Genomic DNA, 26665 nt, shown 5'->3' on the forward strand with positions numbered 1-26665 from the left:
TCTGTGTACATATTTGTTCTTTAAAACCCCAATAGATTTTTCTCTCATTATCTCTAACACCTCTGATCACTTTATCCTTTGGGCAGCTGCAACAACCTTTGACAAGGAGTTGTCTTAAACTTAAGCATAAAGCTAGTTAGGCAAGTAAACTCCATAAGTGTAAGTGTTAGGCAAAAAAAGGATTACATTTAAACTGTTTTAAATCTAGATTATTGGAAGTCTTCTCCTTTGCTATGTGAAATTTATACGACTGTTCTCCACGCACTTTTTCCGTACTATTTAAAACTTTCATTCCTGACACCATTCAGGCACCTCTTTTTTAAGCAAGAGAATCTATTTAATTTGTCCTCAAACAGCAGATTTTCCTTACTCACTGGTCTCATTACTCAGCTGGGAGGTATCAATGCAAGAGCCCACACGGACCACTGTCATACCAACCCACCTCTTGGCCTCTGCTATTGGCCACTCTCAGGTGCTGCATCAGCTGCACCTTTGAGCGCACCGTGGCTGTATGTCTGTTTGTACAGCCTCACGTTTATCCTAGTTGCTTCCCTCTGTACCTTTCTAGTTCATAAACTCTTTTGTGATGGTGTGACCCGGCAGCATTTGGGCAGTGACGTATTAAAGCAAGCTGCATTGGTGTCTCCAGAAAACCACAACAGCAACAAGCCTGCTATTAGTCATTGCTGATGAATATTGAGCCAATGTTTTACCATCAACTGGTTTATTAAAGTGTCCCCTAGAAAATAAATTTCTAGAGCCTTCTTTGTAATAGGAACAGAGGGTTACAAGAGAGGTTGACAAAAAGAGCCAAGTATAAGTATTCCATTAAAAATACAGTGCCAGTGTTAAGCAACTAAGTTGACTATAGAGGAAAGGAAGAAAGAGAAACATCTGCTTGATGTGACAGGTATCCCAGAGAAAATCCAATACTATGTAAAAAATGCTTTCTGGCAAATCTGCTAAGGGATCTTTCTTTTCCCACACTTATGGATGCCCTGGTCACAGTGGGATCCCTACTCTAGACACATCTTACAGCCTGCTAATTAATGACTTGCCAGAAATGTGCCAGCCGGACACAAGAGGATCTTGCTGAAAGAGATCTATAGTTACATTGAATCACAAACTAGGCATCACACATGAAACTGGTGATGCAAAAGAGCAAAACCAGACAAATTTAATTCTGCAAAGGATTAAGAGGAGTGTTATGTGCGACTCACAGGAGATAATTATTCTGCTCTATTTAGCAGTGCTGAAGTCAAGAGTTTGAATACTGTGCCTAATTTTAGACATGGTGGTTTAAGAGGGAAAGAAAGTCCAGAAAAATAAAAGATAAAAATGGTACATTTACAGAATCTAAGTTCTGAGGAAGATTTGGAAGAACTAGCTTGCTTTGGTTAGTAGGTAGATGGTGAGAAGAGAACTGACTAGCATCCTTAAGTAAATGAAAGGATACAATCAAGAACATGGTGGGGTTTTTCTGTCTGAGAAGACTGGGCAAGAAGCATTTGACTTACTGAGGGAAAGGAAAACATGATAAAAACAAGAAAAAATCCTTAATTATACAGTAAGATAATGGAGCAGCTATCTAAGAAAAAACTTCCACAGAAGTTGTTTAAAAATTTTATAGAAATACAACTGTGATGAACATTGTAGGACTGTTAGACCCCTCCTCAGATACATGAATGGATTAGATAACCTGATATCTAAGTACCTCCCAGTACTACATTTCTAAAATGCTTTTATTGATTTTGCTACTTTATACCCTTAATTTTTATTACTATGATCTCTAAAACACAATATAAAAAGAACCAGACAAACTGACACACCTGGAAATATCCAGAGATAATAAACTTTCATACTCTGGTTCCACAGGGAGGAGTCTTTACCGTTGCAGTCTTAGAAGAGTATTTTAATTTATTAAGAGAGAGTTAAAAGAATAAAAAAAGAAACAGACACATAAAAATCACCAGTGGACAAGTCCTTCCAATCAACTGTCTGCTTCTGCCAATTGTAATGTTGCAAATTAACAGTCAAGAGCTCTTGTTATATTGCTTGGTGGTTACAGGTATGGTAAATATATTCTATTTGCATTTGAACCTAAACATATGAATAGAACTTATTCTACAATTAGAGTTATTTCATACCACTGTCATATAACAATGTGCAATACTGTTTTTTACTGTTATTTCTGAAAACAGTGATCCTAGTTTGAACCAAATTATACTTAGGATTAAGTCTTCTTATTTACGATTAAGTACACTGTACTAATCATATACTATACATGTGATTATTGTCATCTTGTAAGACAATTCTGCAAACACTGCTCAGCTGTTTGCAGATACGTTGCAGCAGCACCCAGAGTTCTCAGTAAGGTTTCATTACCAACCTGATCTTAGTGTGGCATTATCAGCGCCACTGCTAATTTAGTCAGCACCTGCCAGCGACAGGTCCCTTTCAATTATTTCCACTTGAGTCAATTAGATAAGCAATAGAAATCCTGATATTTTAACAAACAGACAGGGCTTTAAGAAAATATAATGCATGAGTTGGTTATAAAAAAAAAAAAAGAATTACAAATAAACCAAAATCCATTAAATCCAAACACACACGAGTTCTTTATTTTACATTTTTAGCTGCAGCAAAAAGTCAAAGCAATACTTTATCTTAAACCAATATTTTTTTAAGTGACACATCTGATGTAACAAAATTGCCATTACAAATGCCAGGATATATTACCTTTATTTATTTTAAGAAACTTCTCTGTTTTGAGCTTACCACTTTCCTTTTGCTTCTCAGATTACACAAGCTTTTGCACTGACAAATTTCATAATTCAGACTTTATCTCTTAGCATTGACTGAGGACAAACTCAGAAACCTGGCTATGGGGTCAGAGGACATGGCAGTACTACCAGGAAAACCAAATAAACAAAAAACCCCTCAAAACAGCCGTGGGCTGACAAAGCAGGAGGTGACCAGAATTCGCACCAGGAGTCTGTCCTCGCTGTCACATCTAATGCCCCTGTGTGGTTTGCTCACTGAAACTTCCACTCTTCCTTAGAAGAGCCAAAGTGGTGAAGAGGAGGAACGCCAACGCACAGCGTCCCCCGGCAACCGCTGCGGTAGTTCAGAACTGAACCCGTGCCCCTGGACACACACAGCCTTGCCGGCCTGCCCTGCTGCTGGCTCCTCACCTTTCTCCCCGGAGCGCCGAGCGCGCACTGCTCCAGGCTTTGTGCTGTCTGCGCTGAAATATTTACACAGAGATAACGCGGGAGACCGGGAGATTGGCACAAAACGGTTTATTCTGAGAGCACCAACATGGATGGTAGCGGACATAGCACGGGAAACCCAGGCAGCAGCTGGAGCAGCCCTGGATGACGCAATGTCCAAATTTGGGGCAAAAGCCCATGCAGAGAAGAGCCCGACTTAAGGGCCAAATGCATGGAAAGGTCCGGGGATAGAAAAGGGGTTGTTAGATGATGAAAACACTTGCATTTCCGTGTTTCTTACAAAGAAAAAGCCAGTGAATTGCAAAAGGTCACCTCTGAAAGGAGCACGGCAACAAATTTAATTAAAGCATGTGTTTTCCAGTATGATTTAATGACGTCAAGAGACAAAGAAGTCGCCAGTTTTGTGGGCAACCGTGAGCTTAGTTACTCTCAATATTAAGAGCACCTTATTTCGCCCTGGTTACCTGACAGCCATTTCCAGACGTTAGCTGTCGCTGTGCCTGTACCTCCTGGGTGAAAGGGTTCCGCGGGTGAACTCCTCACAGCTCGCTTGCTGCAATGCAAACAAAAGCAGCGAGGCGCTGCAAAACTGGGACGCAAAAAAACACGCAAGAGGCGGGACCGGTCACGGAGGGGCAGACCCGGAAGCCGGAGCGGCACGGCTCCACCACCAGCCACTCTTCGCGGAGGGACGGTCTTCGGCACCAGCGCCGGGACACGCGGAGGAGAGGCGCGCGCGACGCCGCGGCCCACCCAGACCGGCCCCTCAGAGCTACTCGGCAACGGCCGGATCAGCTTTCCCGCGGCAGCCGCCCCCCACCTCCCATTGGCTGTCTCTCGCCCTTGGGCGGGGCCGTGGCTGGCGGCCCGTTTGAAACTGGCCATCCAGCGCAGCCAGGGCGGTGTCCGGCTACCTCTTCCATTGGTGGCTGCTGAGGAGGGGCGGGCACTGGCGGCAGCGGGGGCGGAGGCAAGAGGGCGCACTCCAGCTTGCGCTGTCTATCCCAGGAGTCAGTTAGCGGGAGTGGGCGGAGCTAGGCTAACGGCTGCTCTCGACATTGGCTGGCGAGCCTCTAGGGCACAGGGGTTCTCGCCAATTCCCGGAGACCTTCCTCCCTTCCCCTGCAGCGTGGGCCAGCCCCTGCTTCTTTATTGGCTAGCGCTGGCGGCCACCGCCTCGCGGTTGGCGGTGGAGTCCAGGTGGGCGGGGAGAAGGCGCTGGGGCGGCCATGACCGAAACTTCTGTGCCCGCTCCGGTGTGACAGTCGGAGCAGCGAGGGGCGCGGGCTGGGCCCGGCTTGGCCCGCCATATGGACGCGGAGGAAGAGACGCGGAGGCGTAAAGTGGAGGCCGGCAGGGCCAAGGTGAGGGGAGGGGGTTCCGGCCTGGGGCGCCCGCCCCGGCCTGGCCCCTGGCGCTCTGTCGTGCCCCCGGCCGGGCACCGGACGGAGGGGCCTGGCGGGGGGCTGGCTCCCGGCGCCGCCTCTGCCCGCCGCGGCCCTCTGCCCCGTGCCGAGGCGCCGGCGGGTGTTCCCTGGCTGCGTGGCGGGGTTGGGGCTGTGCGGGGAGCGGCGCTCGGGCCCGGGTTCTGGTTTTGTTTTGTTTTTTCCCCAATTTTCCCATTTTTACCTGCGATTCTACTCAGTTATTTGTGGCAATACCATATTTCCAGGTAAGAATCCCCAGCAGTAGGTGTTCTGTGTTTTGGTGACTTCAGTGACTAGTCCGCTTGCCCTTGCATCTGCAGGTGGGTTATTGGAGAACTGCGTTGGGTTGTTTCCAGTCGTGCTGTTAGCGAACACTTCACATGCTTTGAGCAGTTAAATGCCTTCAGTTAGGTGTAGCTTGGTGGGACTGAGTAGGGAGCTCATAAGATGCGACTGAGATATAAAGGTAACATTCTCTAGTAATTATTGTCTGCTACTATATGATGAGCACTTGATATTTGTTAATCCTCTTAGATAAAAACTTCTGCTTTACTTGGGTAGTGATATTCAAGAACCTGGTTACAAACGCCTGGTTACTTTTCTTTTAATTCAGCATTTCTTGTGGTTTTTGAGCTGTTATTGTCATATTTCCCCCCTGGGAGTCTATTGCTGAGTAAGGCTTGCCAGTGTGCAGCTACAGCTTTTCCCTGTTCTCACCGTCCCAGTAGGACTGGAATGGGGGACTGTAGCTACATGGGGATAGCTGAGGCTGCACAGGGTGTCAGGAGGTTTGGACGGATCAGATCTTTCCATGATGTGCTACAGACTCTTCACCCCTGATATCACTTCTGGTCTTTATCCCACAGGTGTAGACGCATGGTCCTTTCTGCAGAGGACCTGTCTGGAAATCTAGCTAGTGGAGTCAGAGGTGGTGTGGAGCTGTGCTGTCTGCCTCAGATCTTTTCAGCAGGCCTCTGTGTTGCAGCAGGCCTCAGCTCCCTCCTCCCAGTGCTGTGCAGAAGGCAATTAAACAGAGCATTACTAGGAGCAGAGTGGGGTTGTGGCTGGAGCTGCACTGAAGCAGCTTGATGGTTGACAGTACAGCTCCTCTGCCCCTGGCCTGTCCCACCCAGATGCTGTCATGGTTGCCACACTCCCTGCTCCTGCCAAGCAGCTCCTCATCTGCTTGTCCTCGCAGCCTTGATATGTGCTGTGTGGACACAGTCCCTTCTTGGAGAACGATTGTGTGATTAGTTTTTGGATTAATACCAAGAGAGGAAACTTTGAGAACAGGAGTTCTTCAGGTTGAATAGTTATATTAGCTGGGGCAAGACTTAGGTTAACATTTTTTTTGTAACCCTTCTCTAAGTGCAGTATCTGTTTATAGTTAGAAAAATGTGATAGACTTGCCTTGAATAAGTTATTAGTTACCACCTGTTGTACAGCTGTTGTTTGCCATTGGAAAAAAAAAAGGAGAGACCTGCATTATGTTTCAAGTTATGTGTGCAGAGCCAGTGCTGCATTCATTTTTTTTTTTTAACTATGTGCTAAATATCTCTCATCTTACCATTTAAAAAAAAAATGTTAGCAGCCCCATCAATGTTGCTATTGCATGATATCGTATACCTGGTATACGGAGAGGAGAGAAAAGGCTTTAGAAAGGCAGAGATGGATGTTCCTCTGCTTATTAAAATGTTAGAGATCCATTACTTAGCTAGCAGATGGTGGGCACCAGACAATTTTCAAAAAACACCCGGACACAAACACTTGGACGTTCACAAAAATGAATGGAAGCAATATTCATTGGGGCTTATTAAACACAAAGATAGTATGTTTGGCTTTGGAAGGCAAACATGTGAACTGCAGATTCCTTGGTGTGCTCACACCCAACTTCTAGCATGTATGGCTGTGTGCTTGCCCTGGTTTTGTATCTTTACTTATATACCTGAAACTGTAGGGCTAACTTATGGACCAGATGTAAATTGGGCTAATTACTGGAACAAATGCATCTTTGGTCTTAGTGTAGTCCTTTGTGTGTTCTTAAGCCCATAGTAGGATATGGTCATGCTGCTGCATGGATCATCATGGTGGGCTGCAGGACCGTAACTTACTTCAGAAACTTCCTCTGGATAGTTTATATTTTTGAAGGCTTTTATATAATAGAGCAGTAGGGAAATGTCCTTCCTTTTTGTTGTTTTCCTTCCTTTTTCTCGTTTTCTTTGGGCTGCCCTCTTCATGACTACAAATGCAGTTTTGAAAGGGATAAATTACTTTCTCCTTCCTGACCTGTAAGAAGGTACAGTATTTCCTCCCGGTGGTGCAGGCCTACAGCAGTTTAAGGTGATTCCATCTTCAGACCGATACAGAAGTGTTCAGTGTTAATCCGGGTCAGCTTCCTGAATCATCTCACTGTGTCGCTGCGAGGGTGCTCATGACAGCAGGGGACAGGAGTGCAAGGCTAATTGTGTGTTGCAGGTCTCTGTTGTAGCAACCTGACTTGTGGCAACCCATGCAGTCATGCTAACTGCAGTCTGATAGTGCTTGAACCGACAGGTGTGAACTGCTGTGAGGTTTTTTCCTCCTGCCCCCAAATATTTTTTTGTCTTTGACATCCTTAGGTTTTAGTCTGCTAAATAATGACTTGTGAAAGGAATGTAATGTGAATGTTTTTCTCTTTAAACCAGTATTTGCATTATTCTTTTTTCACATAGGAATAAACCCTCTATTATTGAAATGCATTTAAGTTATCACCTAATAATAATAATTCCAACTGTTATATTAATTGGAAATTGTCATGATTTGATGGCTGAGTACTGACTGTATTGGGTACTTCAGATTTCCATTTTTAATAAATGCAATACTGATAGCCAAGGTAGTAATTGAGAAACAGAACAAAACTCAAGTATTCAGTGCTGCTTTTTTCTCCTTATTTTTTGCCACCTTGAGCTAGCTAGTATGCATGTTGGCTATCTGTGTTTCTAGTTACAGACCTGTATGTGCCATTCCTCATGTGTGAGAAGTTTTTGCCATTCCTGCGTTTTACACAGTAGGAGCTCAAAAAGAAGTGCATGTTTTCCAGGAAGTTTTCTAGCTTCATCAGTTTGAGGAAGCTTTAGAAAATGTTTCTGCGTTTTGTCTAAGAGCACTCATGCTTATATTTACCGTATCTAAGAGGTGGACTAAGGTTTATTTGAACAACTTGTTTCTACTTGGTGCTGATGTGGTTTTCGGCTCTGTTCCATTTTCTGTGGGTATTCTTTTGGTACTAATTTCTGAAGCATGTAAAATGGTAAGTCAAGGAGTAAATTACATGTGAGGTAGGCTGGGGAGAGCTGAACAGTGCTGCATGTGCTGCAGTTTTCCTGTCTGCTGGCCTGTGCCACTTGTGCCAGTGAGCTTGCAATAACGTGGTGGAAGGATGTCAGCATAGCAGTTAATGGGGGACGGGGATGACATGGGGACCACATGACAGAAGAGCTTGTTCTTCTAGTTCTGGGATGCTCGGATGGTGTTGGCCGTACCAATTCAGAGGTGCCTTGCAGTTGCCACTTTTAACTAGTCCTGGTGCAATGAAGTCGCGGTACCCGCAGAAAGGCGGGGTGTTCTTCTGTACGGAGGGCTGCTTTGAATACTACGGTGGACAGTGGTGTTGGCTAAAAGTGAAGTTTTTGCCTTTGCACATGCAAACTGAGAATTGGATCCTTCAAAAGGGGCATGATGGGATCTCACTGGGATGGGGAGAATCAGTGTTACATGCTTTCTTCATATTCACACACACTACTTCATGTTGCATGACTATCTGTGTAACTAATGATACTCTTATATTGATGCTTAAATTTATGTAGCTCATTAAAGGCTTTGGAAACCTGATATTGCCCTAAACAGAGTTTTCCCCCATCCAGCGATTGCATAAATCTATCTGGAGCATGACACTTTCATCGACCAACAAGTCCAGTAGTTCCATAAAATTTTGGAGGAGTTAGATATTTTTGCATGATATGTTTTATGATTTCATATGTTTAATGCATATGAATGGGACAAAATAAGTTTTGTTTTGAGCTGTGCATTTAAAAGTTCATACTCATTTAGATGTTCAGTCACAGCGGGTCTTGGTGTTTTAATGTCGAATACTTGGTCTCCCTTCATGAAATCATTAACTGCTCTCTACAATGGCCACTCTCTGCCTTGCCTTTCTCATCTTGTTTTCCCTTTTTTCCTGCTTCAGCAGCTTCTGCTCTCCATTTTTGTGCAGGTTTCCTCCTGTCCCTTTCCCCTATGTCATCAGGTTAATTAGTGCAATAGCTATTTTTGACATATATTGCCATCAGTAAGTGCTAGAGTTAACACCTGGTTTCAGAGAATAGTATTTGTGTCTCACTACAACTTTATTTACTGGTCTGTTCATTTTGCTTATTTTGAAAGGCAACAAGGCACCTGGCAATTTTTGTTTAATATGCATTTGGTATTAATAACTGCAGAAACTACAGAATGTAATTTTAAAAATAAGCTATTTGTACATAAACATCTTAACTGGTGGTAAGAAACTGATGTCTTTCTGCAAATGCACCTTTTAAACAGGCTGCTCAAGGTAGCACATCTGTAATCGTGTACCTGTTGTGTAGCTAAGCTGTCAGGTAGAAGCTGCTGTAATGGCATGGGTGTAAGGAGAAAGGACTGAACTAAATCCATTTCACAAGTTGAAGGCAAAGAAACGGACAAGGTTTTTCTGTAAGGTGGCTGTTTTACAGGAAAACCAAGCTGTCAAGCAGTGTATTCGCATATATATTGCAGGTAGAACTTGGCAATTATGTTTACATCCTGCCATCATTTGACTATCTGTTTTATCTCATCACAAGGATATGTTAACAGTGCACTGATAACCTATGTTTGTAACCTTGGAGAAGGCTTTTTCCTTATGAGAAGGATGTCTGGATTTATGCTGTGAGGGAGATGTTACTTGGAAATGCTGCCTAAACACAATACTGGAGTTGAAAATAGATAATCCTTTTTAAGCTGTTTAAGGTTCTAAGGCAAGTTGGGTAATAAATTCTGTCAGTGACATTCTTTACAAGTCCCTGGTGCTTCGTAGAGCTGTGATAGTCTGATAAAGTAGAACATCTGATTCTTCAACAGAAGAAATTAAAATGACCTGGCTTAATTGATTTTCTATTTATGTCCTGTAGGCTGCTTTCTGGCTAGGAAGTTTTGCTGTATTCTCTTAAGGGGGTGGCAGGGAAGGAGCATGAGGATTCACTTCCGTTAATTTCAATCTTAAAGCTTACGCTGGCAAAGATCTGTTTGGATACATTTGTAGGGGGATATTGTTTTTGCTGGTCTTGCAGAGAGACTGCTCAATTATTATTTTTTCCTAACAATTCTAGTATATTAACAAGCCGTTCCTTTACTAATCTGTCTTGCTGTAATTCTGGATTGTCATTGACACACAAAGTTTCACTGAGTAAAATTTGATTCTTGTATTGAAATGACTCTTTAGTACTGGTGTGAGATATCTTGCTTAATTGCACAGTTATCCAGTAGGTTCTGAATGTGTGAAAAGTAGGAAGATCAAGCAGTTTTTCTGCAGATGTATATATTTTATCAAGATAGGATCTTCATCATCCATGAGTGCGTTAATCTTGTGGTCTTGCTACCTTTTTCTCACTTACCTCTCCCTCTACCTCTTCCAATCTTTTCTGTACAGTTTGCTTACTTCAGACAACGAAAAGCAAAAAGTGACATCACGCAGTCGCAGAAAAAGACGGCGAAGAGGAAGAGCTCGTCTGTCCACACGCATGACGTTCCGAAGGAAGAGTACGCACTAGCGGCCCAAGATGTTGGTAAGGGTATAGACAGTAAGGCTGAAGACATCAACCTACTAGAGGATAAGACTGAAGACACCAACCTACTAGAGACAACAACAGAGACAGAGGTAAATCTTAGTATTTCTTGTGTTTCACTTCACTCCATCTGCAGATAACAAGTATTCCAGGTGATTGTTTTACTTAATTGGGTATTAGCTCTCTGGTGCTGTCAACTAGCTGCCATTGAGAAGTAAGTAAAGTGATGTATTTTCACTTGTAATAATTAACTGTCTTGCAAAGTGATGTAAATAACCGAGAAAACCATCTTCATTATATGGACCGGACAGCTGGTATTGTCAAGGAGGTGTCTGCTGTTAGCCTGCTAAATTGAGGTCTTTCACCCTTCACTGCAATGAACTTTTCTTTGAGCAGACTTCTAGTTATGTGACTGTGACTCCATGAAATGGCAAATCCATTTTGCCAAAATGCCAAAGACTGAGAGGCATAGTAGATGAGCAAAACTGTCAGGACCTTACAATGCACAGCATTAGTTTGGTTTTGTATCACTTTCCTGGCTCAAATGTGCTTAATGTTTTCTGAAAAAATATAATTCTGAAAAAATATAATTTGTTCCAGCATTCTCTTAGTAGCCATTGTAAAGCTAGCATAGATGTTTCATTTTCTGACAAACTTAAAATGTGACTCTGCTTGTGCCTGATATATTTCAGTATGTTTGCACTGGTGACCCTGTATGTCTGCCTGAATTAAGCAGCTGCTTTCTTGCTTCAGCTCACAAGCAATATTTTTATTTTTATATCAACTGTGGATTAGACAGTCATGTGACACTTTTTCTCTGTTTCTGTCTCATAATGAAAATAAGCAAAACATAGTTTTGAAGAATTGTTTTTTTGTAGGAATCCAACTTGCTTCATAAGCGGTTGGCTAATGCTTTCACAAGCCTCCGAAGCTGTAAGGCAACTCTCTGGCTACAACAAACTGTATCTGTCTTGGTCTGGGAGTTTGTTTAGAAAGTAGTTTCCCAGTGCATTTCTGCATGTTGTCTATGCAAAGATTTGTGAGTTCTGGGGAGGCGGTGCCTTCTGCATAAAAAGCATCTCTCTAGCTGTTGATGTGTTCAACATCGAACTAGTGTATTTGCAAACCTGAAATAATGGTGGATATAATTTGCATGTATTATCCTGCTTTCTGTTGTGAGGGTATCCCTAGTGCTTTCAGGATATCCTGAATGTAACGTTAGTATTGCAAAGGCTTTTATGAAGTTGCACACCAAGCTGCCTGCACTAAGAAAACAGCATACAGTATTTTGTCACTCAGCCATAGCATCAGCAGCAGTGTCCTTATTACGTTCATGTGAACTTAAATTAGAAAACAAACAAAAATCACTTACTGCTTCTAAACAGCTTCTGTCAAAATAGCTGGTTTGTAAAGCAGATGGAATTGCTTTCTAGGTTACGTGGAGAGGGCACCAGTAGTCATTGGAAACTATTTTGTGCAGGTTCACAATACAGGGAGGCTTATTGCCTGCCTTTTCTAAATAGTGCCATAGTCGTCTTTGCCTTGTGAATTTAGTTTAGAGGTAAATATCTTTCAAGATATCAAACTACGTTAAGTATATGTGTCAGAAAATAGTACTGCTTTTGTAATTGTCTGAATGATTTTAGTAATGTTAAGTAATCTCCTATCAGTTACTAATATTTAGTAGTGGATTAAAGAGTGCTCAACTGTATTTGCAAAACCACAGAAGCAGAAGATAAAACATTGAATCTCAATGGTGAGACTTAGCCCTAAATTTTTGAGTAGACATTCATAATAATTTTAAATTTTTTGCATTTATTTCATTCGTTTGACCATGGATGACCAGCTGAGTTTAGCATTGAAGTCAGTCTCTCACGGGTATGTTGTCTCACAACACTGGCATTTCTGGCTCATGTGCTTAAGGTGTTTCCAAAGTAATTCAGCTTTTCCTTATGTATTTTTAAAATAGCTTTGATTTAGTGTTTATTTTATTTTTTTACTTAACAGGGGAGTGCTGACTTGTCCAGCTGGGATGTTCTGAACAGTCATGTGACTGAAGTAAGTGTCAAAGGATGTAACTTTAGTAAAAGATGCTGATCTAGATAGATAATTAGATGTATGTGAAAGAAGAGTATGATAATTGGTTACTAAAATGATTAGTATTGAGCATTGTTATAAAATGTGATGTGATGCAATTTCACCATTTTACAGCCTAAAACGGGTACTTATCTGTACGTACATGTACTGTCTGTGAAATTGGTTGCTAAGGGAATTGGTTTTAGTGAAATCTTGGACCTTGTCCAGAGAAATTTTAATGATGTTTTTAATTGAAAAGTAGGTTCATTCTTTAACTATTTCATTCATTAAAACCAAAAAGTATTTTAAATAAAATACAAGATAGTGTCTCCTCTGTGAGAATTGTAACAGTATTGCTCCTGAGAAACCACAGGATTGACTGGAGCAGCTTCTCTCTTTGTACTTGTTTTTTTGTTTTGCTCTTAAAGGCCACAGAAACTCAGAGTATGTTGAATATTTATTTGCAATAGCTGCTTACACTTGAATTTAATGTTAAGTCAAGAACTTTACATTATTATTTTTCCTATGGTTGGACTGTTCTCCAGTTAGCACAGATGTATGTAAAAACTTAGTTTAATTTTGGTAGTATTTCCCACACCCCTCTCCCCCAATGTATTTTAAATCCTAACGCGTGTGAAAATGCCACTTTGCCACAATTTGGTGCTATGGAATCAGAAGGCTTTTCTCCCTAATTTACTTTTGCGCCTTAAAGTATTATGTGAAAATATCTTATCTATGAAAAATTTTTATTTAAAGTTTTTAAGAATCAAGGACTTTATAGATAATGTTTCTATTCAATATAAAGTTCCAACGTTGAATTACTTTTAAACTAGAATTTACCCAGCATTTAAGCTTGAATTTATATTCAGAGTAATCACAAAATAGAAATGGTGCACAAAATAAAATGGTGAATAAATATATTTTTTGTTTCTTTTATGAAGAGAGTTACGATAAATTCTGCTGCGGAATACAGTGAGCCTGATGCCAAGATGTGCCAGGCGAGAATAGCTGAGTTGGAGAACAGACTTCTGGAGAAACAGGAAGCAGTTGAAAGACTCACTGCACAGATAGATGAGCTGCAGGAACAGCTTGCCCAGCACAGTGACTCTGTGCATCTTCAGGTATATTTCACAGAGTTGGATAATGGGAATAATACTACTTTATTTTAATCCTAAAAATATTTAGGAAGCAAAACTCAAAATAAATATTGTTTTTTATTGAAAAGTACTTCACCTTGATAACACGTGCTGAAAAAAGCAGTAGTGAGGTTTTCCATTCACCAGTGTCCAGGACTTCATATTGCTTGAATCAAGCAAGAGTAAAATTAAATTTGAAATGCTTCTATTTTTAGAGGATTTTTATGAAATGCGTAGTTAAGTTCTGCTGCTGCAAAATGGTTGGATATTTGCTACTAGTTTTTATTGATAAATATTGAGGAGTGGGCCTTTAGAGAGAGAACCTGCACGAACCACTACGGTAAGTATAGTTAATCATGCATTGAGGTAGGGGCTCAATGTAAAAATATGGGACTTATGTATTTTTATAAATACTGACTGTATATCAAGGTCGTGCTGAAAGATGGTGCAAACCCCACCCCACCACAAAGTATTGTTCAAACTATTGAAAAAGAAGTACTTATTGAAATGTTGGTGTTCCTGTTGATATGCCTGAAAACTACTTCATGGATGCAGCTAGGCTCCTTTTCAAATGTTCACACGGGATGGCACACACCAATGCTGTTAAGGGAGAAGCTGCTGCCTGAGCATTCACACACCTGTCAAGGAGTCATACACACACCACCCGAGACTTTCACTGCTGGGACCAGAGTCCCCCCGCAGCGGGCGACCCCAGTGAGCTGACAGATGCCCCTGTTGACTCCTCACACGTTCACTCTCAGGCACTTCCTCTTCCCTTAGGCTCGACCATAGGTTCCCTGAAGCAGAATCTCCGACACGACGTACGCCAGACTAATTTATTAGGTGGTACAGTGGTGTAGAACAGCTCGAGCTGGGTGCCTCCAGAGAGGGACCTTGAACAAACGAATCCCTGGGCAATTACACCCTTACAATCTAAGATCCCCTCCTCTCGCGAGGCGGTTCGGTCCAATAGTAGTATTTGGGTCTGGGGTCTCCTTGCTCCTCACTGGATCCTTTCACTGTCTCTAGGCAGGCCATTCTTTTTCTTTTCTGGAGGAGGCAACTTCTGCTGATGGATGTGACTATCTTATCTTTCTAATTTACACAGGTTTTTGGGCCTCCCCTCATGTAACTAAGTCAGAGTTCAGTATAAGTTCATCAGTATCTAACTGAAAGATCACAGCTTGCCGCCTAAGGCTTTTTACTAATGCTGTACAATGGATTCTGTCTGAACTAGGAAGTGACTTCCGTAACAGCTACCACCACCATCTCCCCTGAAGACTTTTCCCCCCAGAGATCATTCACACTTTTTGAATATTTGTAAATACCTGTGGCTCTTTGGTTTTGGGGTGGGGTTTTTTTGTATGAGCAAATGAATAAGTAGGATAAGTTAAACTTTATTAAACTGACCTCTACCTTCCCCTCTCACAAAATACTAAAAAAAGATATTTTGAATTCTTTTTCTCTAGCATTTTGATGTAAAGGTAAATTATCAGGTGCTCTAAAGAATAGTTACTTCCTCCTTTTAGGACTGGGAAACAAAGACATTTCCTGTTGGTAAGAAATAAATTGAAAAGGTTTAATAGGATTAATGTATCCCATCTCATTAGTTTTCTCTCACATGGCTGAAAAGAAGAGCTGACAGAGGAAACAATTCAGGGCGTACTAGATATTCATAATATCCTGTAGATAACTTGATTGTTTTTGTATCAATAAGAGCTACAAAATTTTAAAGTAAAAATATTTATTTCATTACTGGTATCCTATAGTTTGCTCAAAAAGTCACTTTTGATTAGGTTTGTCATCTCTTTGAGATCAGTGTAAGATTCTTCTTTCATCATGCCTGCAATCATGCTTGAACATAAATATTTGAGGTCCTTTGGTGCAAGGTTGTTAAAACTTCAATGTAAATATAGACACTTAATGGCTTTGCTTTAAGAAAAACTTACTGGGTTCCTAATATGTTGAGAATATTTTAATTTTTAAATTGCACTTGTGATCCATGTAGGAAACTACTGTTCAAGAGCAGAATGAAGTCATTAGGAAACTAACAAGCTGCCTTCAACAGGCGAAGAAGGATCGGGATGAGCTACAGGAAGAGGCTTCACGTGTAGCTGATCAGATCCATGATTTGCAACTTCAGTTACACCAGGTGTGCCTCTCCTCCAATTCCTCTTTCCTTGCAAAGAGAGTAAGAACAGGTTTGGAATATGAATGTAAAAACATATCGAGCTTATCACATATCTCTTCATAGTTCAGTTTGCAGTGCAGCAGTGAAAATGGTTTCAGGGCGAGGCAGAGTTTTTTCCAGTTGTTGGGGAGAAGTCCCAGAGACATCCTTATATTTTTCCACTTAGTTGCTTGTGTTATGTTTGGAGGGTCATTACACTTCTTTATCATTTTAGCCCTTGTTAGGGAATTTTACCCAATACTGTTAATGGTTTGGGATCTATACACAACTGTCACTGTAATGATATGGGCTTACATGTGATCAGTTTTCCTTGCCTTTGCCAAAGCAAGCTCTGAGTATATGCATGGGCAACTGTAACAGCTCAGCTGTTACACAGAAACTTTCTATGTTGAGGTAATGTGACTTGGCTCAAAGACAGAGATTTAAAATAACCTGAAGACAGGTGATGCAGCCGCTATGACAGATAGGAACCTGCTTCGGTGCAACAAGTTTATCATGGATCTAATCCCTGGGTAATGGGATATACTGCAGCCTTGCATTTACTTTAAATTTTTTTAAAATATTTTATTCTTTTTTGGTGATGCTTCGTGTTCTAGTGGTTATTCTGTCTGAACACCTGTATATTTGTTGTCTCAGGAGCCTTGTAGTATTGCCAAAGAGCAATATTTATGTTTACTTACCATTTCAAGTTTGCAAGATAAGAATTGCTTTAGGAGGATTACATGTCTTAAATGTTTGGATAGGAAGCGGGTTTAAAAAAAAAATTAAAAATAAAACTGGGGCTTACTGAAGTCCAGGGATTATCTTGAAGGAGTTACTCAGGCCCTGGAAAATAAATCCTCTGCTAAATGAAATTCTAACTTTGGAAAAGAACAAAAGATACTGCTTTCTATGTACAATTCTAGCTGCTATTGACAAAATATGGGGTAATAGTGAAAATTACTCTACAGCTGGTTGTTAGGATTTTCTCCTTAAGCCATTGAAAGACAACGATAAAGCCTCTAAATAGCACTTCAGGCATATTCTAAACAAGGCTAGTAATATGATGCAAGTTGTTTGTGGAAGCATGTCAACTTTGATAACAGATGAAAGTACTAATACTGTCTTAAATATTATCTTCTTGGTTTTAGCAAAGTCTTTAGAAAAATGTTTTAAAAATGAGTAAAACACATTTTATGTTACCCCCATAGGGGTAAATGTTTTCTTTTCACTTAGAGGGAGGTGGAAGGAAAAACAACCTTTAGTATTGAGCTGTAAATCCTTTGCAGAGAAGATTTGGTGCTGTTCATTGTCCTCTTATCAGTATGCCCAGTCCATTGGAAGTCCTGCTTTGTTTTAGGGGCTTCATGGCATTTATATACTTACAATAAGTAATAGTATCTAAAACATGACAAGTATTGTCTGACTTTTTAAGGAGATTCTTATTCATTGAGAATGGAAGACATAGGATGAATCTGTAGTAAAAGAATACAGTATGTTTTATGCATACAGTGAGACTTCTATCTGAGTTTTTCTTTTATAAACTTTCTTCTGACTGCAAATACCTTTATGTGTTCAGGTTAATGAGATGCTGAGGAGTAAAAGCCATGGGAAAAATGAAGTATTAGAAGCCCAGCAGCATATGTCCTTGTTTCAGAACCGTCTCAAAGAGCAAAATGCACATTTGGAGATACTGCGTCAGAAAGCACATGACCTGGAAGCACAGCTTGAGTCTTCTCAAAAGGTAAAAACTCTTTAAAATGCCTCTATAATTAAGGGGTCTAGGTAGCTAGGTTTTTGTTGCAGTTGTGCAAGTCAAGGCGGTACTTTCTGGAGTAAGAACCCGCAGTGAACATTAATTTGTGCATGAGGTAACATGGATGCTTCAGGACTGGAACTACACCTTAGTATGGAATTAAAAATGTCTTCTTCTGAAGGTAATGATATTCAGCTAAGGCAAAATAGCTGCTCATAATTTAAGGGGGTTTTTTTTGTTTGTTTGAAACAAGTATTCAGCTCTGGATCTTTAAAACTTGCTTATTTATTGAAAATACTCCATCGGTTTCTATCTTTAACTCTAACTAAGAAGTTTCCATCAGAAGCAGGTCCCTCTGGTGTTTGTTGAACTGAGGCACATGGGAACATAACTGGCAGAGGCTTGTAGTGGGGTGAATGTTGCTGGATATGCTGTTTAAGCATGTAACAATACAGCTGTGTGTGAACTTGAAACACCTAGATGAGAGTAAAAGTTAACTATCTGTAATCATATTAGTTTCAGATACAAAACAAGGTGAAAAGCTTGTGTGGGAATATTTTGATGTAATCATTTTGGAAACAAGCACTGTGAATAAACAAGCTCGGTTAAATATCTGTTACGTGTTTTTAGCTTTATTTTTTATAATATGTATTTCAAATTTGGTAATGACTCTGACCTGCTGTAGTGCATGGTCTTGAAAAAAGACTTTTTCTCTAGAAATAAATGTATAGGGATTTTGATTACTAACATATACTAAAGGAACAGCTAAAAGGTCTGATTTCCTTTAAGCACATAACCAGCAATGCCATAGGTAAAAGCCTTAAACTTATAAGTGAATCAGATGAGTTAAAATTTGACATGGCTGTTCTGTTGGCCTGCTCTTGCCTGCGGGACATGTTTTCTCTGTGCGAATTGATGTGAGATGGAGAGGTATCTGTAGCTCCGATTTTTTTTTTTTTTTTTTTTTTTTTTTAATTTAAAGTACCCAAAGTTTGAGACAGCCGCTATTTTCTTTCACTCTGGAGTCAGTGGCATACCATTTGATATTGCTTGGACAATTTGGTATTTGTTATCACATTGGAAGAGTCTTGTAGTAGTACTTTCCACTCTCAAGGATGTGCTTAAGAATCCCTTTGCCTAGGCCAATGATATACCTTGCTCTTAATGGTAAATATTATTTGTGAAGATACATTAAAAACATGAGGCTTAAGGAAATTAAAACATGTCATATTTCAATGGCATATTTCATATGCAATATTTTATTTTTAAGAATACCAAAGATAAAGAAAATCTGCTTTCCCAAATGGAAGAGGATATGAAAGATAAAATGCAACAGCTATACAAAAGTATAGGAGAAAAAGAACAACATATTAGAAGTCTTCAAGATCTACTGGCATCGGAAAGATTTACCTTGTCTATACTACAACATACCCTTTCTCTCCGTGACTCAGAAATATCAGAATTAAAAAATGAAATAACTTTATCCAAAATGAAAGAACAGCAACGTATTGAAGAACTGAAAACCAGTCATGAAAAGGATATTTGCAGTCAGTTGGAGAACTTGAGAGCTGAGCTGGAGAAGTGCCACAGAAGAGAGATTGCAGAAACCAAGCAGTTATATGCAGAAGAAATTATTTTAAAATATAAAAATGAACTTGGAAAGTTAAAAAAAGAACTCTGTGCTCTGAATTCTGAAGAACACATTCAGAATTTGAATGGCATAATAATTGACTTAAATAATAGTCTTCATGAGTCTGAAATTAATAAAGAAAATTTGAGAAGGAAACTTGAAAACCAACAGGAAGACTTCCAGAGAGAAAAATCTGAAATTGAGACTAAATATAAGGATTTAATTGATGGCCTTAAGTCTCAACTTTCTGATGCAGAAGAGCAGGTCAAGGAAGCTCGACGATATCAACAAGAAAAACAGTCATTGAATGAAGATGTTCAGAAACGGAATTCTTTCATCCAGGAATTAAATGAAAAGCGACTTTATGAGGCTGGAAAAAGTAAAGATGTAAGGCAAAAGCATGATGAAGAGATTGTCTCCAAACAGATTTTACCAGAGGTGTCACAGTTGCAGAGAGCACAGTTTGAGGACATGTGGAATAAACTGCCCCAGTTGAGAGGTGAAGATGAGCTAGTTCATGAACAGCTAGCATTCCAGTGTGACTCGGGAGTAGACTCCTCAAGACATCAATTAGAAGAAATTAAGAATTCAAAGATCACAGAGAATAATGAATGTAGTGAAGGAGGTAACCTGTCTGAAGAACACTTATCAGAACTAGGGCTTTTCAGTGGTGATGAAGGCATATTGGCTAAATATCTCATCTCCACGGAGAGAGCAGAAGAGTCATATGCGTCCAGCACTTCTGAAGGTTATGCCATTGAAGAAGGTAGATGCAGTAGGTATGTGTTAGCCAGTAGTGTGCTTCTAGAGCCCAGCAGAGATTTTGTATCTCCTCCATTAAACTTTGGCCTTGTTGAGGAACCATGTCCTAGTGGTTTGGCTCAAGAGACTTTTGAAGAGACTGAGGTGGGAGCAGAGGCCTTTGTTTCATTTTTGTCAGATAGCTCCCTGAAGCAAAACAACGTAAGTGACCATGATGACATAAAGAATGATGAGACAACTTGTTTAGTAGAGAGATGTATGAAGCTAACTGAGCAGCTCCATGAGCAGGAGACAGCCTTGAAGAAGTCTTATCAGGAGACCAAAGAAGCCGTTGGAAAATGGGAAAAAGTAATGGCTGAGCTCTCTCATATGCGTGTGGAACTGAATGAGGAACGTGAAGCACGGATCCGTTGTGAAAAAGAACTTCTTCAAAAAACAGAGAAGGAGAAAGAACTTGAAAACAAAATAATGTTTCTAGTAAAGCAGCAGGGTGAGCATGGAGGCCAACCTTACTGTGCTGTAGAGCCTTTAACACAAGTGTCAAAATCCTCTACCTGGCAAGAAATGGTAAAAGACCTCCAGGAGGAAAGAGAAATGTTGATGGTGCAGCTGCGAACTCAGGAGCAATTAGTGAAAGATGTTCAAGAGCAGAAAACAGCTTCTGATTCTGTAACAACTGAAGTACAGTCTCTTTTTGGACGTCAGTTAGCTGCTTTGCAAAGTCAAAGGGATCAAGTGCAAAGCCAGCTTGATGCTCAGAAGGCTAAAAACCAGACAATAGCAGAGCTGCTTGGTCAGAAAACCATATCTGAAGAGACATTGCTAAAAGAACAGGAGTTGCTGAAAGCTGAAATCAATAATAAAGAACAAAATTTAGCACTCTTATTGAAGGAAAAAACAGCTTTAGGAGAGAGAGTATCTGACATGGAGGAGGATCTAGTAAAAGCAGAAAAAGCACTATCAGAGAATGCTAGCATCATTGAGGATCTTGAGAAAAACATACATGAACTTAATGCTGAAGTGACAAACCTCAAAGAAATACAGGAATGTGAAAGACTGGGATATGAGGACAGATTAAACTTCAGCAACCTAGAAATTCATAAACTTAATGCTGAAATAAAGACAAAAAATACGGAATACAATGAGAAAAAAAACGAGCTGACTGAAGAAATTGCCCATTTGAAGAAAGTTTGTTTGGACCTTGAGGCTCGCTTGCAGGAGTCCTTTCAGTCTGCACAAGCTGCCCAGGAGGCACAGTCCGAGACGGTGAAACATTACAAAGAGGAAATCGATAAAATGGAGACTCAGCACCTTGCCGAGTTAACTAAAGTGAGTTTGACACACAAGAAAGAGGTAGAAAACCCTGATAACAGCAGGAGTCTTGGGATTTCAGAATGCTTAAGGTAGTAATTGCAAATGTTTGTGTGTCTGTTTTTAGATAGAAGAATTAAATGCTGAAATAAAAGATAAAGTGGAAAAACAGCAGAAGTTGGAAGAAGAAAGAAAGGAACAGATTGCTTTAATAAAAAAGGTAAATGCTATAATTGGGTTTATTTTGTCATTTAAGCAGTATAAACGTTTTTAGAGATGAAAAAATCTATTAATTGTTTTTTCCGTGGTGTTTTGATTTGGGGTCAGGAGGAGGGGACAGTTCTGGCTCAACTTATTAGGGAGCTAACTAACCATATTTTGAAGAAAGCTCTTTCTCTGCAGGTACATGAACGAGAGCATGATCGTGAAATCTCTGAACTGATTACTAAACATGAAGAGGAAATGGAGAAGCTCCGTGCTGAACTACATAAAGAACAGCAGCACCTCTTGGATGAACTTCGGCAGCAAATGGCAGCCACACACAAAGCAGAGATTGAGCAAGCTCAGCTCCAATCACAGGTAAAATAAACAAACACAGTAATTACTATAGTGGTTACCTGGCTGTTGCGAAGAGAAGGCTTCTTGATTTTTGTGCATGCTATGTGTGCTCTTTTATGTAATGCTGCAATTGAAAAATTAGGAGGGTTCCATTGGTGGGTGGTAATTTTTAACAAATTATGAACAATAGCAAATATGCTGAATTTTTTTAATAGGCAGTGGAAGGTTGGGCAGCTTGTGTTCTGCTCTGGCATTGTGAGGAAGTGGACAGATGCAAGGTATTTGGTAGGAGGTGAAGTTGAGAAAGCCTTTTCACACTGAAAATGTTATGCAAATCTCATGATAACAAAAGCCAGCTTATTTGCAGGGTTTTGTCCCTGACATGAAGAAATGCTGTCTAAGTACAAGAAGGCAAAACTTATATGTGTTTAACAATTGAAAGCAATTGAAACTGGTCATGAAAAAAGTGAACGCATTTCAATAGAGGAGAGGAAAAACCCCTTTTTCTTCTCCATTACAGACACTGCACAGCCTTGAACTGGAAGCTTTACGCCTTAGCTTAAATAATATGCATACCTCTCAGCTTGAGCTTACGCAGTCTAACCTGAGAAAAGAAAAGGAAACTGCTCTTGTGGAACTACGGGAGATGCTCAATGATAAGCGTGCTCAAGAGGTAGCAATTCTGCAAAGCCGCCATCAGCTGGAGTGGGAGAAGATTAAAGAACAGTGTCTGAAGGAAAAAGAAGACCTGAAGTCAAAGTATCAGCAAGAACTAGGTATTAAAATTTGGGAATAGTGGACCGGTAATCGAAATTACCCATCAGTATTTTTCTTCCTCCACAGGTTCCTGTCTTGGTGTAGAGCTGGCCTTTTGAGTAATGGCTGGTGTTGCCTTGAATAGGGGCAGCGTGCATGGCATGTGCAAGAGTCTTACATGTAAAAATGAAGTTGTCCAGACCTAAGTTTAATTTTTCTTCAACTATATGGGTGTTTTGCTGCTACCTCGTAAAATAGCACTATACTGAACTAGTTGCTTCTAGGAGGCATTAGACAGAGCTCTCAAAGAATTTAATTGGTGCAAAAAGTACAGCTTTTAACCCTTATGTTTCTTAAGGGTTTTTATTGCCCTAAGTTAGCACTGACTACTGTTGTGTTTGTGACAAGATAAAGAAGTGCTTCCTGGCTTGCCCTATCAGTGGTTTCAAAAGGAGGTTAAAGGAGTTGGAAAGGAACTGAAAGGCTCAGTGAGAACCTGCAGCTGGGTGTCCTTTGAGATGTGGTTTTGATATAAGATTGTATTTTTACATCAGCAAGAGGAAAGCTGCACTTGATAGTACTGAAGGGCTGCTGTCTGGACTCTTGGCATTGTTTGGGATGTTTTGCCTCTTGCCAGATCAGGAGACCATTTCTGACCTGTATGGCAGAGCTTGAGGAGTTTCTGCAGAAAGGTGAGGCCTGCAGCAATTCACTGAAGAAGTTTAGGAGCCATTCCTTTAGTTGTCCTTCCCTGAGAGGAAGAAACTGTTTTAGGGCTGTGTCTTTTTGACCTGAGAGTAGGAAACCATTTGTTACCAACAGTAACAAATAGTGAACTGATGGCATGGTGGGATTTGGGAGCAGGAGGAGGTCTGGATGCAGTTCTTAAGATCAGTGCTATTTGCATGAGTTTTAGCAATGTAAATTAATATGAATGTAACCACTTCTGAGTGCTTGAATGTAGGGTCTGAGAAGGAGAATCTGGAATCAGATGATGCAGGAGACCTGCTGGAGAGTTGTGGATACTGTTACCTGGGGGCCTTGAGGAAAGACATTTCTCTTCAGGGAGGCGATGACTGGGCATGACCCAAGTTACTTGATACTGTTACCTGGGGGCCTTGAGGAAAGACATTTCTCTTCAGGGAGGCGATGACTGGGCATGACCCAAGTTACTTGATACTGTTACCTGGGGGCCTTGAGGAAAGACATTTCTCTTCAGGGAGGCGATGACTGGGCATGACCCAAGTTACTTGAGTGCTGGGCCACTGTCTTGTAACTTAGATGATACTTATTCCTTTACTGCACCATTAGCTCGGTAGCTGTCACCATCTTGGACTCAGAGTTCTCATTTCCCACTCAAAGGCTTGAAATGAGGTTGTAAGCTAAGGCAACAGTACTTTGAAGCTGTGGGGAAGTGACTGATAGGCCTTTACACTGTTCTTGCTGATCACGAAAGGTGCTGAACAAGAAGCTGGAATGAATCTAGGGAGGAGCTGGGAAGGAAAGAAGTCATTGGTGTCAGTGATAATTGAGCAGATAATAGCATCTGTCTTGTGGTCTGTTTCCTCGGCATTTTTAGAAGAAATTTGAAGAGAGTTTCCTACTTGCTGCTGCCTGCTACTCTTTTGCTGTAACTCTGGAGATAGAGATGATTCAAACACTTAATAGTGACATGCAGTGAAATGTTAGCATCTAAAATGACATTGATAGGCATTTGAAATCATATCTTTAGGAATAAAAATGTGTTGGGTTTTTTCGGGGTTTTTTTTGTGTGGTTGGTTGGGTTTTTTTGTATCATGCTTTCTGTAGATCTAAGCAGACTTTCCTTTGCTAATTAAGCTGAACTTAACCTTCAGGGTTGTCTTTGCAGTTGTAACTGCTAGATGCTTATTTTCTAAAATGAAAGTGAATTACTGGTATATATCGTAACAGCAGATTGGATAGAACCCAGCACCTTACACTGCTGCATGCCTACCTATTCAAGCCCTCAGTTTGAAACTGAAAATGATAATCTCATACATATTTCTACTTATCATTTAATCATAACTTTATGTAAATTTATTAATAAGTAGTATTTTATTTCACAGTTGATCAGAGAAAGAAAATAGAATTGGAAGTGGAAGACACACATATCCAGGCATTAGAGGTACAAATTCTGTTCTTCATACAAGAAAAAGTAAAAAAACCTTTCAGTAAACTAGAACTGGTAGAAGTCCCGTGTCTACTACACCTTTATTGTAACGGACAAAATAATGGAGGAAGGGATAAAAGAAAAGGTGCTAATTTAATAGATCTGTTTGCTTTAATAATGCACGTCTTGCTCTCTTAGACTCTCAAAAGAGACTGGGAATTGGAGTGTGAGATGCGTTTAAAAAGCACATGTGAAGAGCTGTCTGAAAAACATCAGACTGAAATGGTAGAACTGCAAAAAGCTCTGGAAATGGAATTAGAAAAAGTCAAAATGGAACTGAGCCTTCTTTCTCTTGAGAATGAACAGTCTAAAAGTAAGTGCCATGGTCTGGGAAGCAGTTGTCTATTGAATAATGGCAAAGCTAACTAAGCATTTTTAGAACCTGTATAAAAAGCAAGTACAAGATATCCATGTACTCTTAAAAACTGGGTCAATGGCTTGAGACTGTCTAGAAAACAGGATGTAAACAAAGAATTGTTTAAAGCCTAGTTAGCTCTGTTGCGTTTTGACTGCCACAGAATATGAGCTGGACTATGTTTTCCTTCAAATGTGTTAAAAGTGAGGTGCTGTTTCAGCTGAAAACAGGCTTTGGCAATCACTGAATTAATCAAAGTTCTGATTAATATCTATAGAAACTCCTTCTAACAAAAAAATTGGGTTTGGATTGTGAATAATTAAAGCTTGATGGAACAGTAACTTTTTGAAATACTGTTCTGGAAGTGTTCTTTTTGAGACTATTGTAATTGGAGTTTTCATTAACTTGAAAAATGAAATCTGGATGAGTACTTGGCCAGGTATGTCTGTTTATGTCTTTTGCTGAGGTGCAGGTAGGAGATAAGACTATGAAAAGTTTGTGTGGGGGGAAAAAAACAAAAACCAAAACAAACAAACACACCCCCCCCCCCCCAAAAAAAAAAAAAACCAAACACCTGACAAATTTGTCATCTGACCAGCCAAGGGCCGGATGCTTTCACAGTGTTTGATTTGCCTTTGGCTGCTGTGAGGACGTGTTTGTAGCAATGGGTTGTTCTTCCCAGCCTGCACTGACTTAATTAGGTTTCCCTGAACCTGTATCATTAAAGTCTGTTCCATGAGGATAATGTGCATCTCTTGCAGCTCACTGTGGCTGAAATGTGGTCACTTGATTGCAGATCTTCTTTCCGGGAAAGTCAAGATTTGTTGACTAAATGAGGTAATAGCAAGCTTACAGGGTTCAGGGAGCGCTCAGTGCCGAGGCAGAGCGTACCGGGTGTGAGCTTTCCTAGTCCTTCCTGTTCATTTCTTCTACTGCCTGCTGCTGAGTGTGGTCATAGGAGAAATTCTGAGTTTGCAGGCCGTGAAGAAATGTTTGATTGCCTGTTCCAAGTATGTGTGTTTCAAGTTCAGGATCCTTGTTCATATATGCAGAGAGCAGGTGTTCATCCCTCCAGCACTGCTGTTGGTTACCTCTCGGCTTCCTCTGTGGCATGCAGAGAACTAGGAAACGCTGTGTGGAAGTGTTTGACTTTCAAGTACTTTACTACCCAAGTATTTTTGTGATTCCCTCTAAGCTAACATTCTAGTCTGGAGACATGCATTTCTATTTTAGTTGCACGGAAGTTGTACAGGTTATTCAGTAACCAGTATGGTGGTGTAACAGAACTCATTTTTAATTTAGTAAGATGTGTAGAATTGGAGAAGCAACACCAGTTAGCCATTACAAAATTACAAGAACAGCTGCAGACTGAACATAACCAACTCCTAGAAGACATGAAGATGAAAAGCCAAGAAAAAGAACAGAAACTTCGGGAGGAGGTAAATAATATTTCTTTATGTGTTTTGA

The 26665-nt window shown here is 40.4% G+C and overlaps 1 protein-coding gene across 1 annotated transcript in view; it reads left to right on the forward strand.

Annotated features, from left to right (window-relative positions):
* Positions 1 to 4543: 4543 nt before the first annotated feature.
* The window catches only part of PCNT (pericentrin), a gene marked incomplete at both ends in the record, with an annotated part of 99991 nt that continues 77869 nt past the window's right edge, over positions 4544 to 26665 (forward strand). The window contains 13 exons of the mRNA XM_082001593.1: positions 4544 to 4597; positions 10362 to 10589; positions 12505 to 12555; positions 13515 to 13694; positions 15718 to 15861; positions 17459 to 17623; positions 18906 to 21356; positions 21466 to 21558; positions 21741 to 21917; positions 22417 to 22672; positions 24740 to 24798; positions 24982 to 25156; positions 26501 to 26637. Of these exons, the coding sequence (XP_081857719.1) occupies positions 4544 to 4597; positions 10362 to 10589; positions 12505 to 12555; positions 13515 to 13694; positions 15718 to 15861; positions 17459 to 17623; positions 18906 to 21356; positions 21466 to 21558; positions 21741 to 21917; positions 22417 to 22672; positions 24740 to 24798; positions 24982 to 25156; positions 26501 to 26637 (4170 nt within the window). The remainder of the gene's footprint in view (positions 4598 to 10361; positions 10590 to 12504; positions 12556 to 13514; positions 13695 to 15717; positions 15862 to 17458; positions 17624 to 18905; positions 21357 to 21465; positions 21559 to 21740; positions 21918 to 22416; positions 22673 to 24739; positions 24799 to 24981; positions 25157 to 26500; positions 26638 to 26665) is intronic.

This window comes from Phaethon aethereus, assembly GCF_964289735.1.
Source record: "Phaethon aethereus genome assembly, chromosome: 6".
Taxonomy (NCBI): Eukaryota; Metazoa; Chordata; class Aves; order Phaethontiformes; family Phaethontidae; genus Phaethon; species Phaethon aethereus.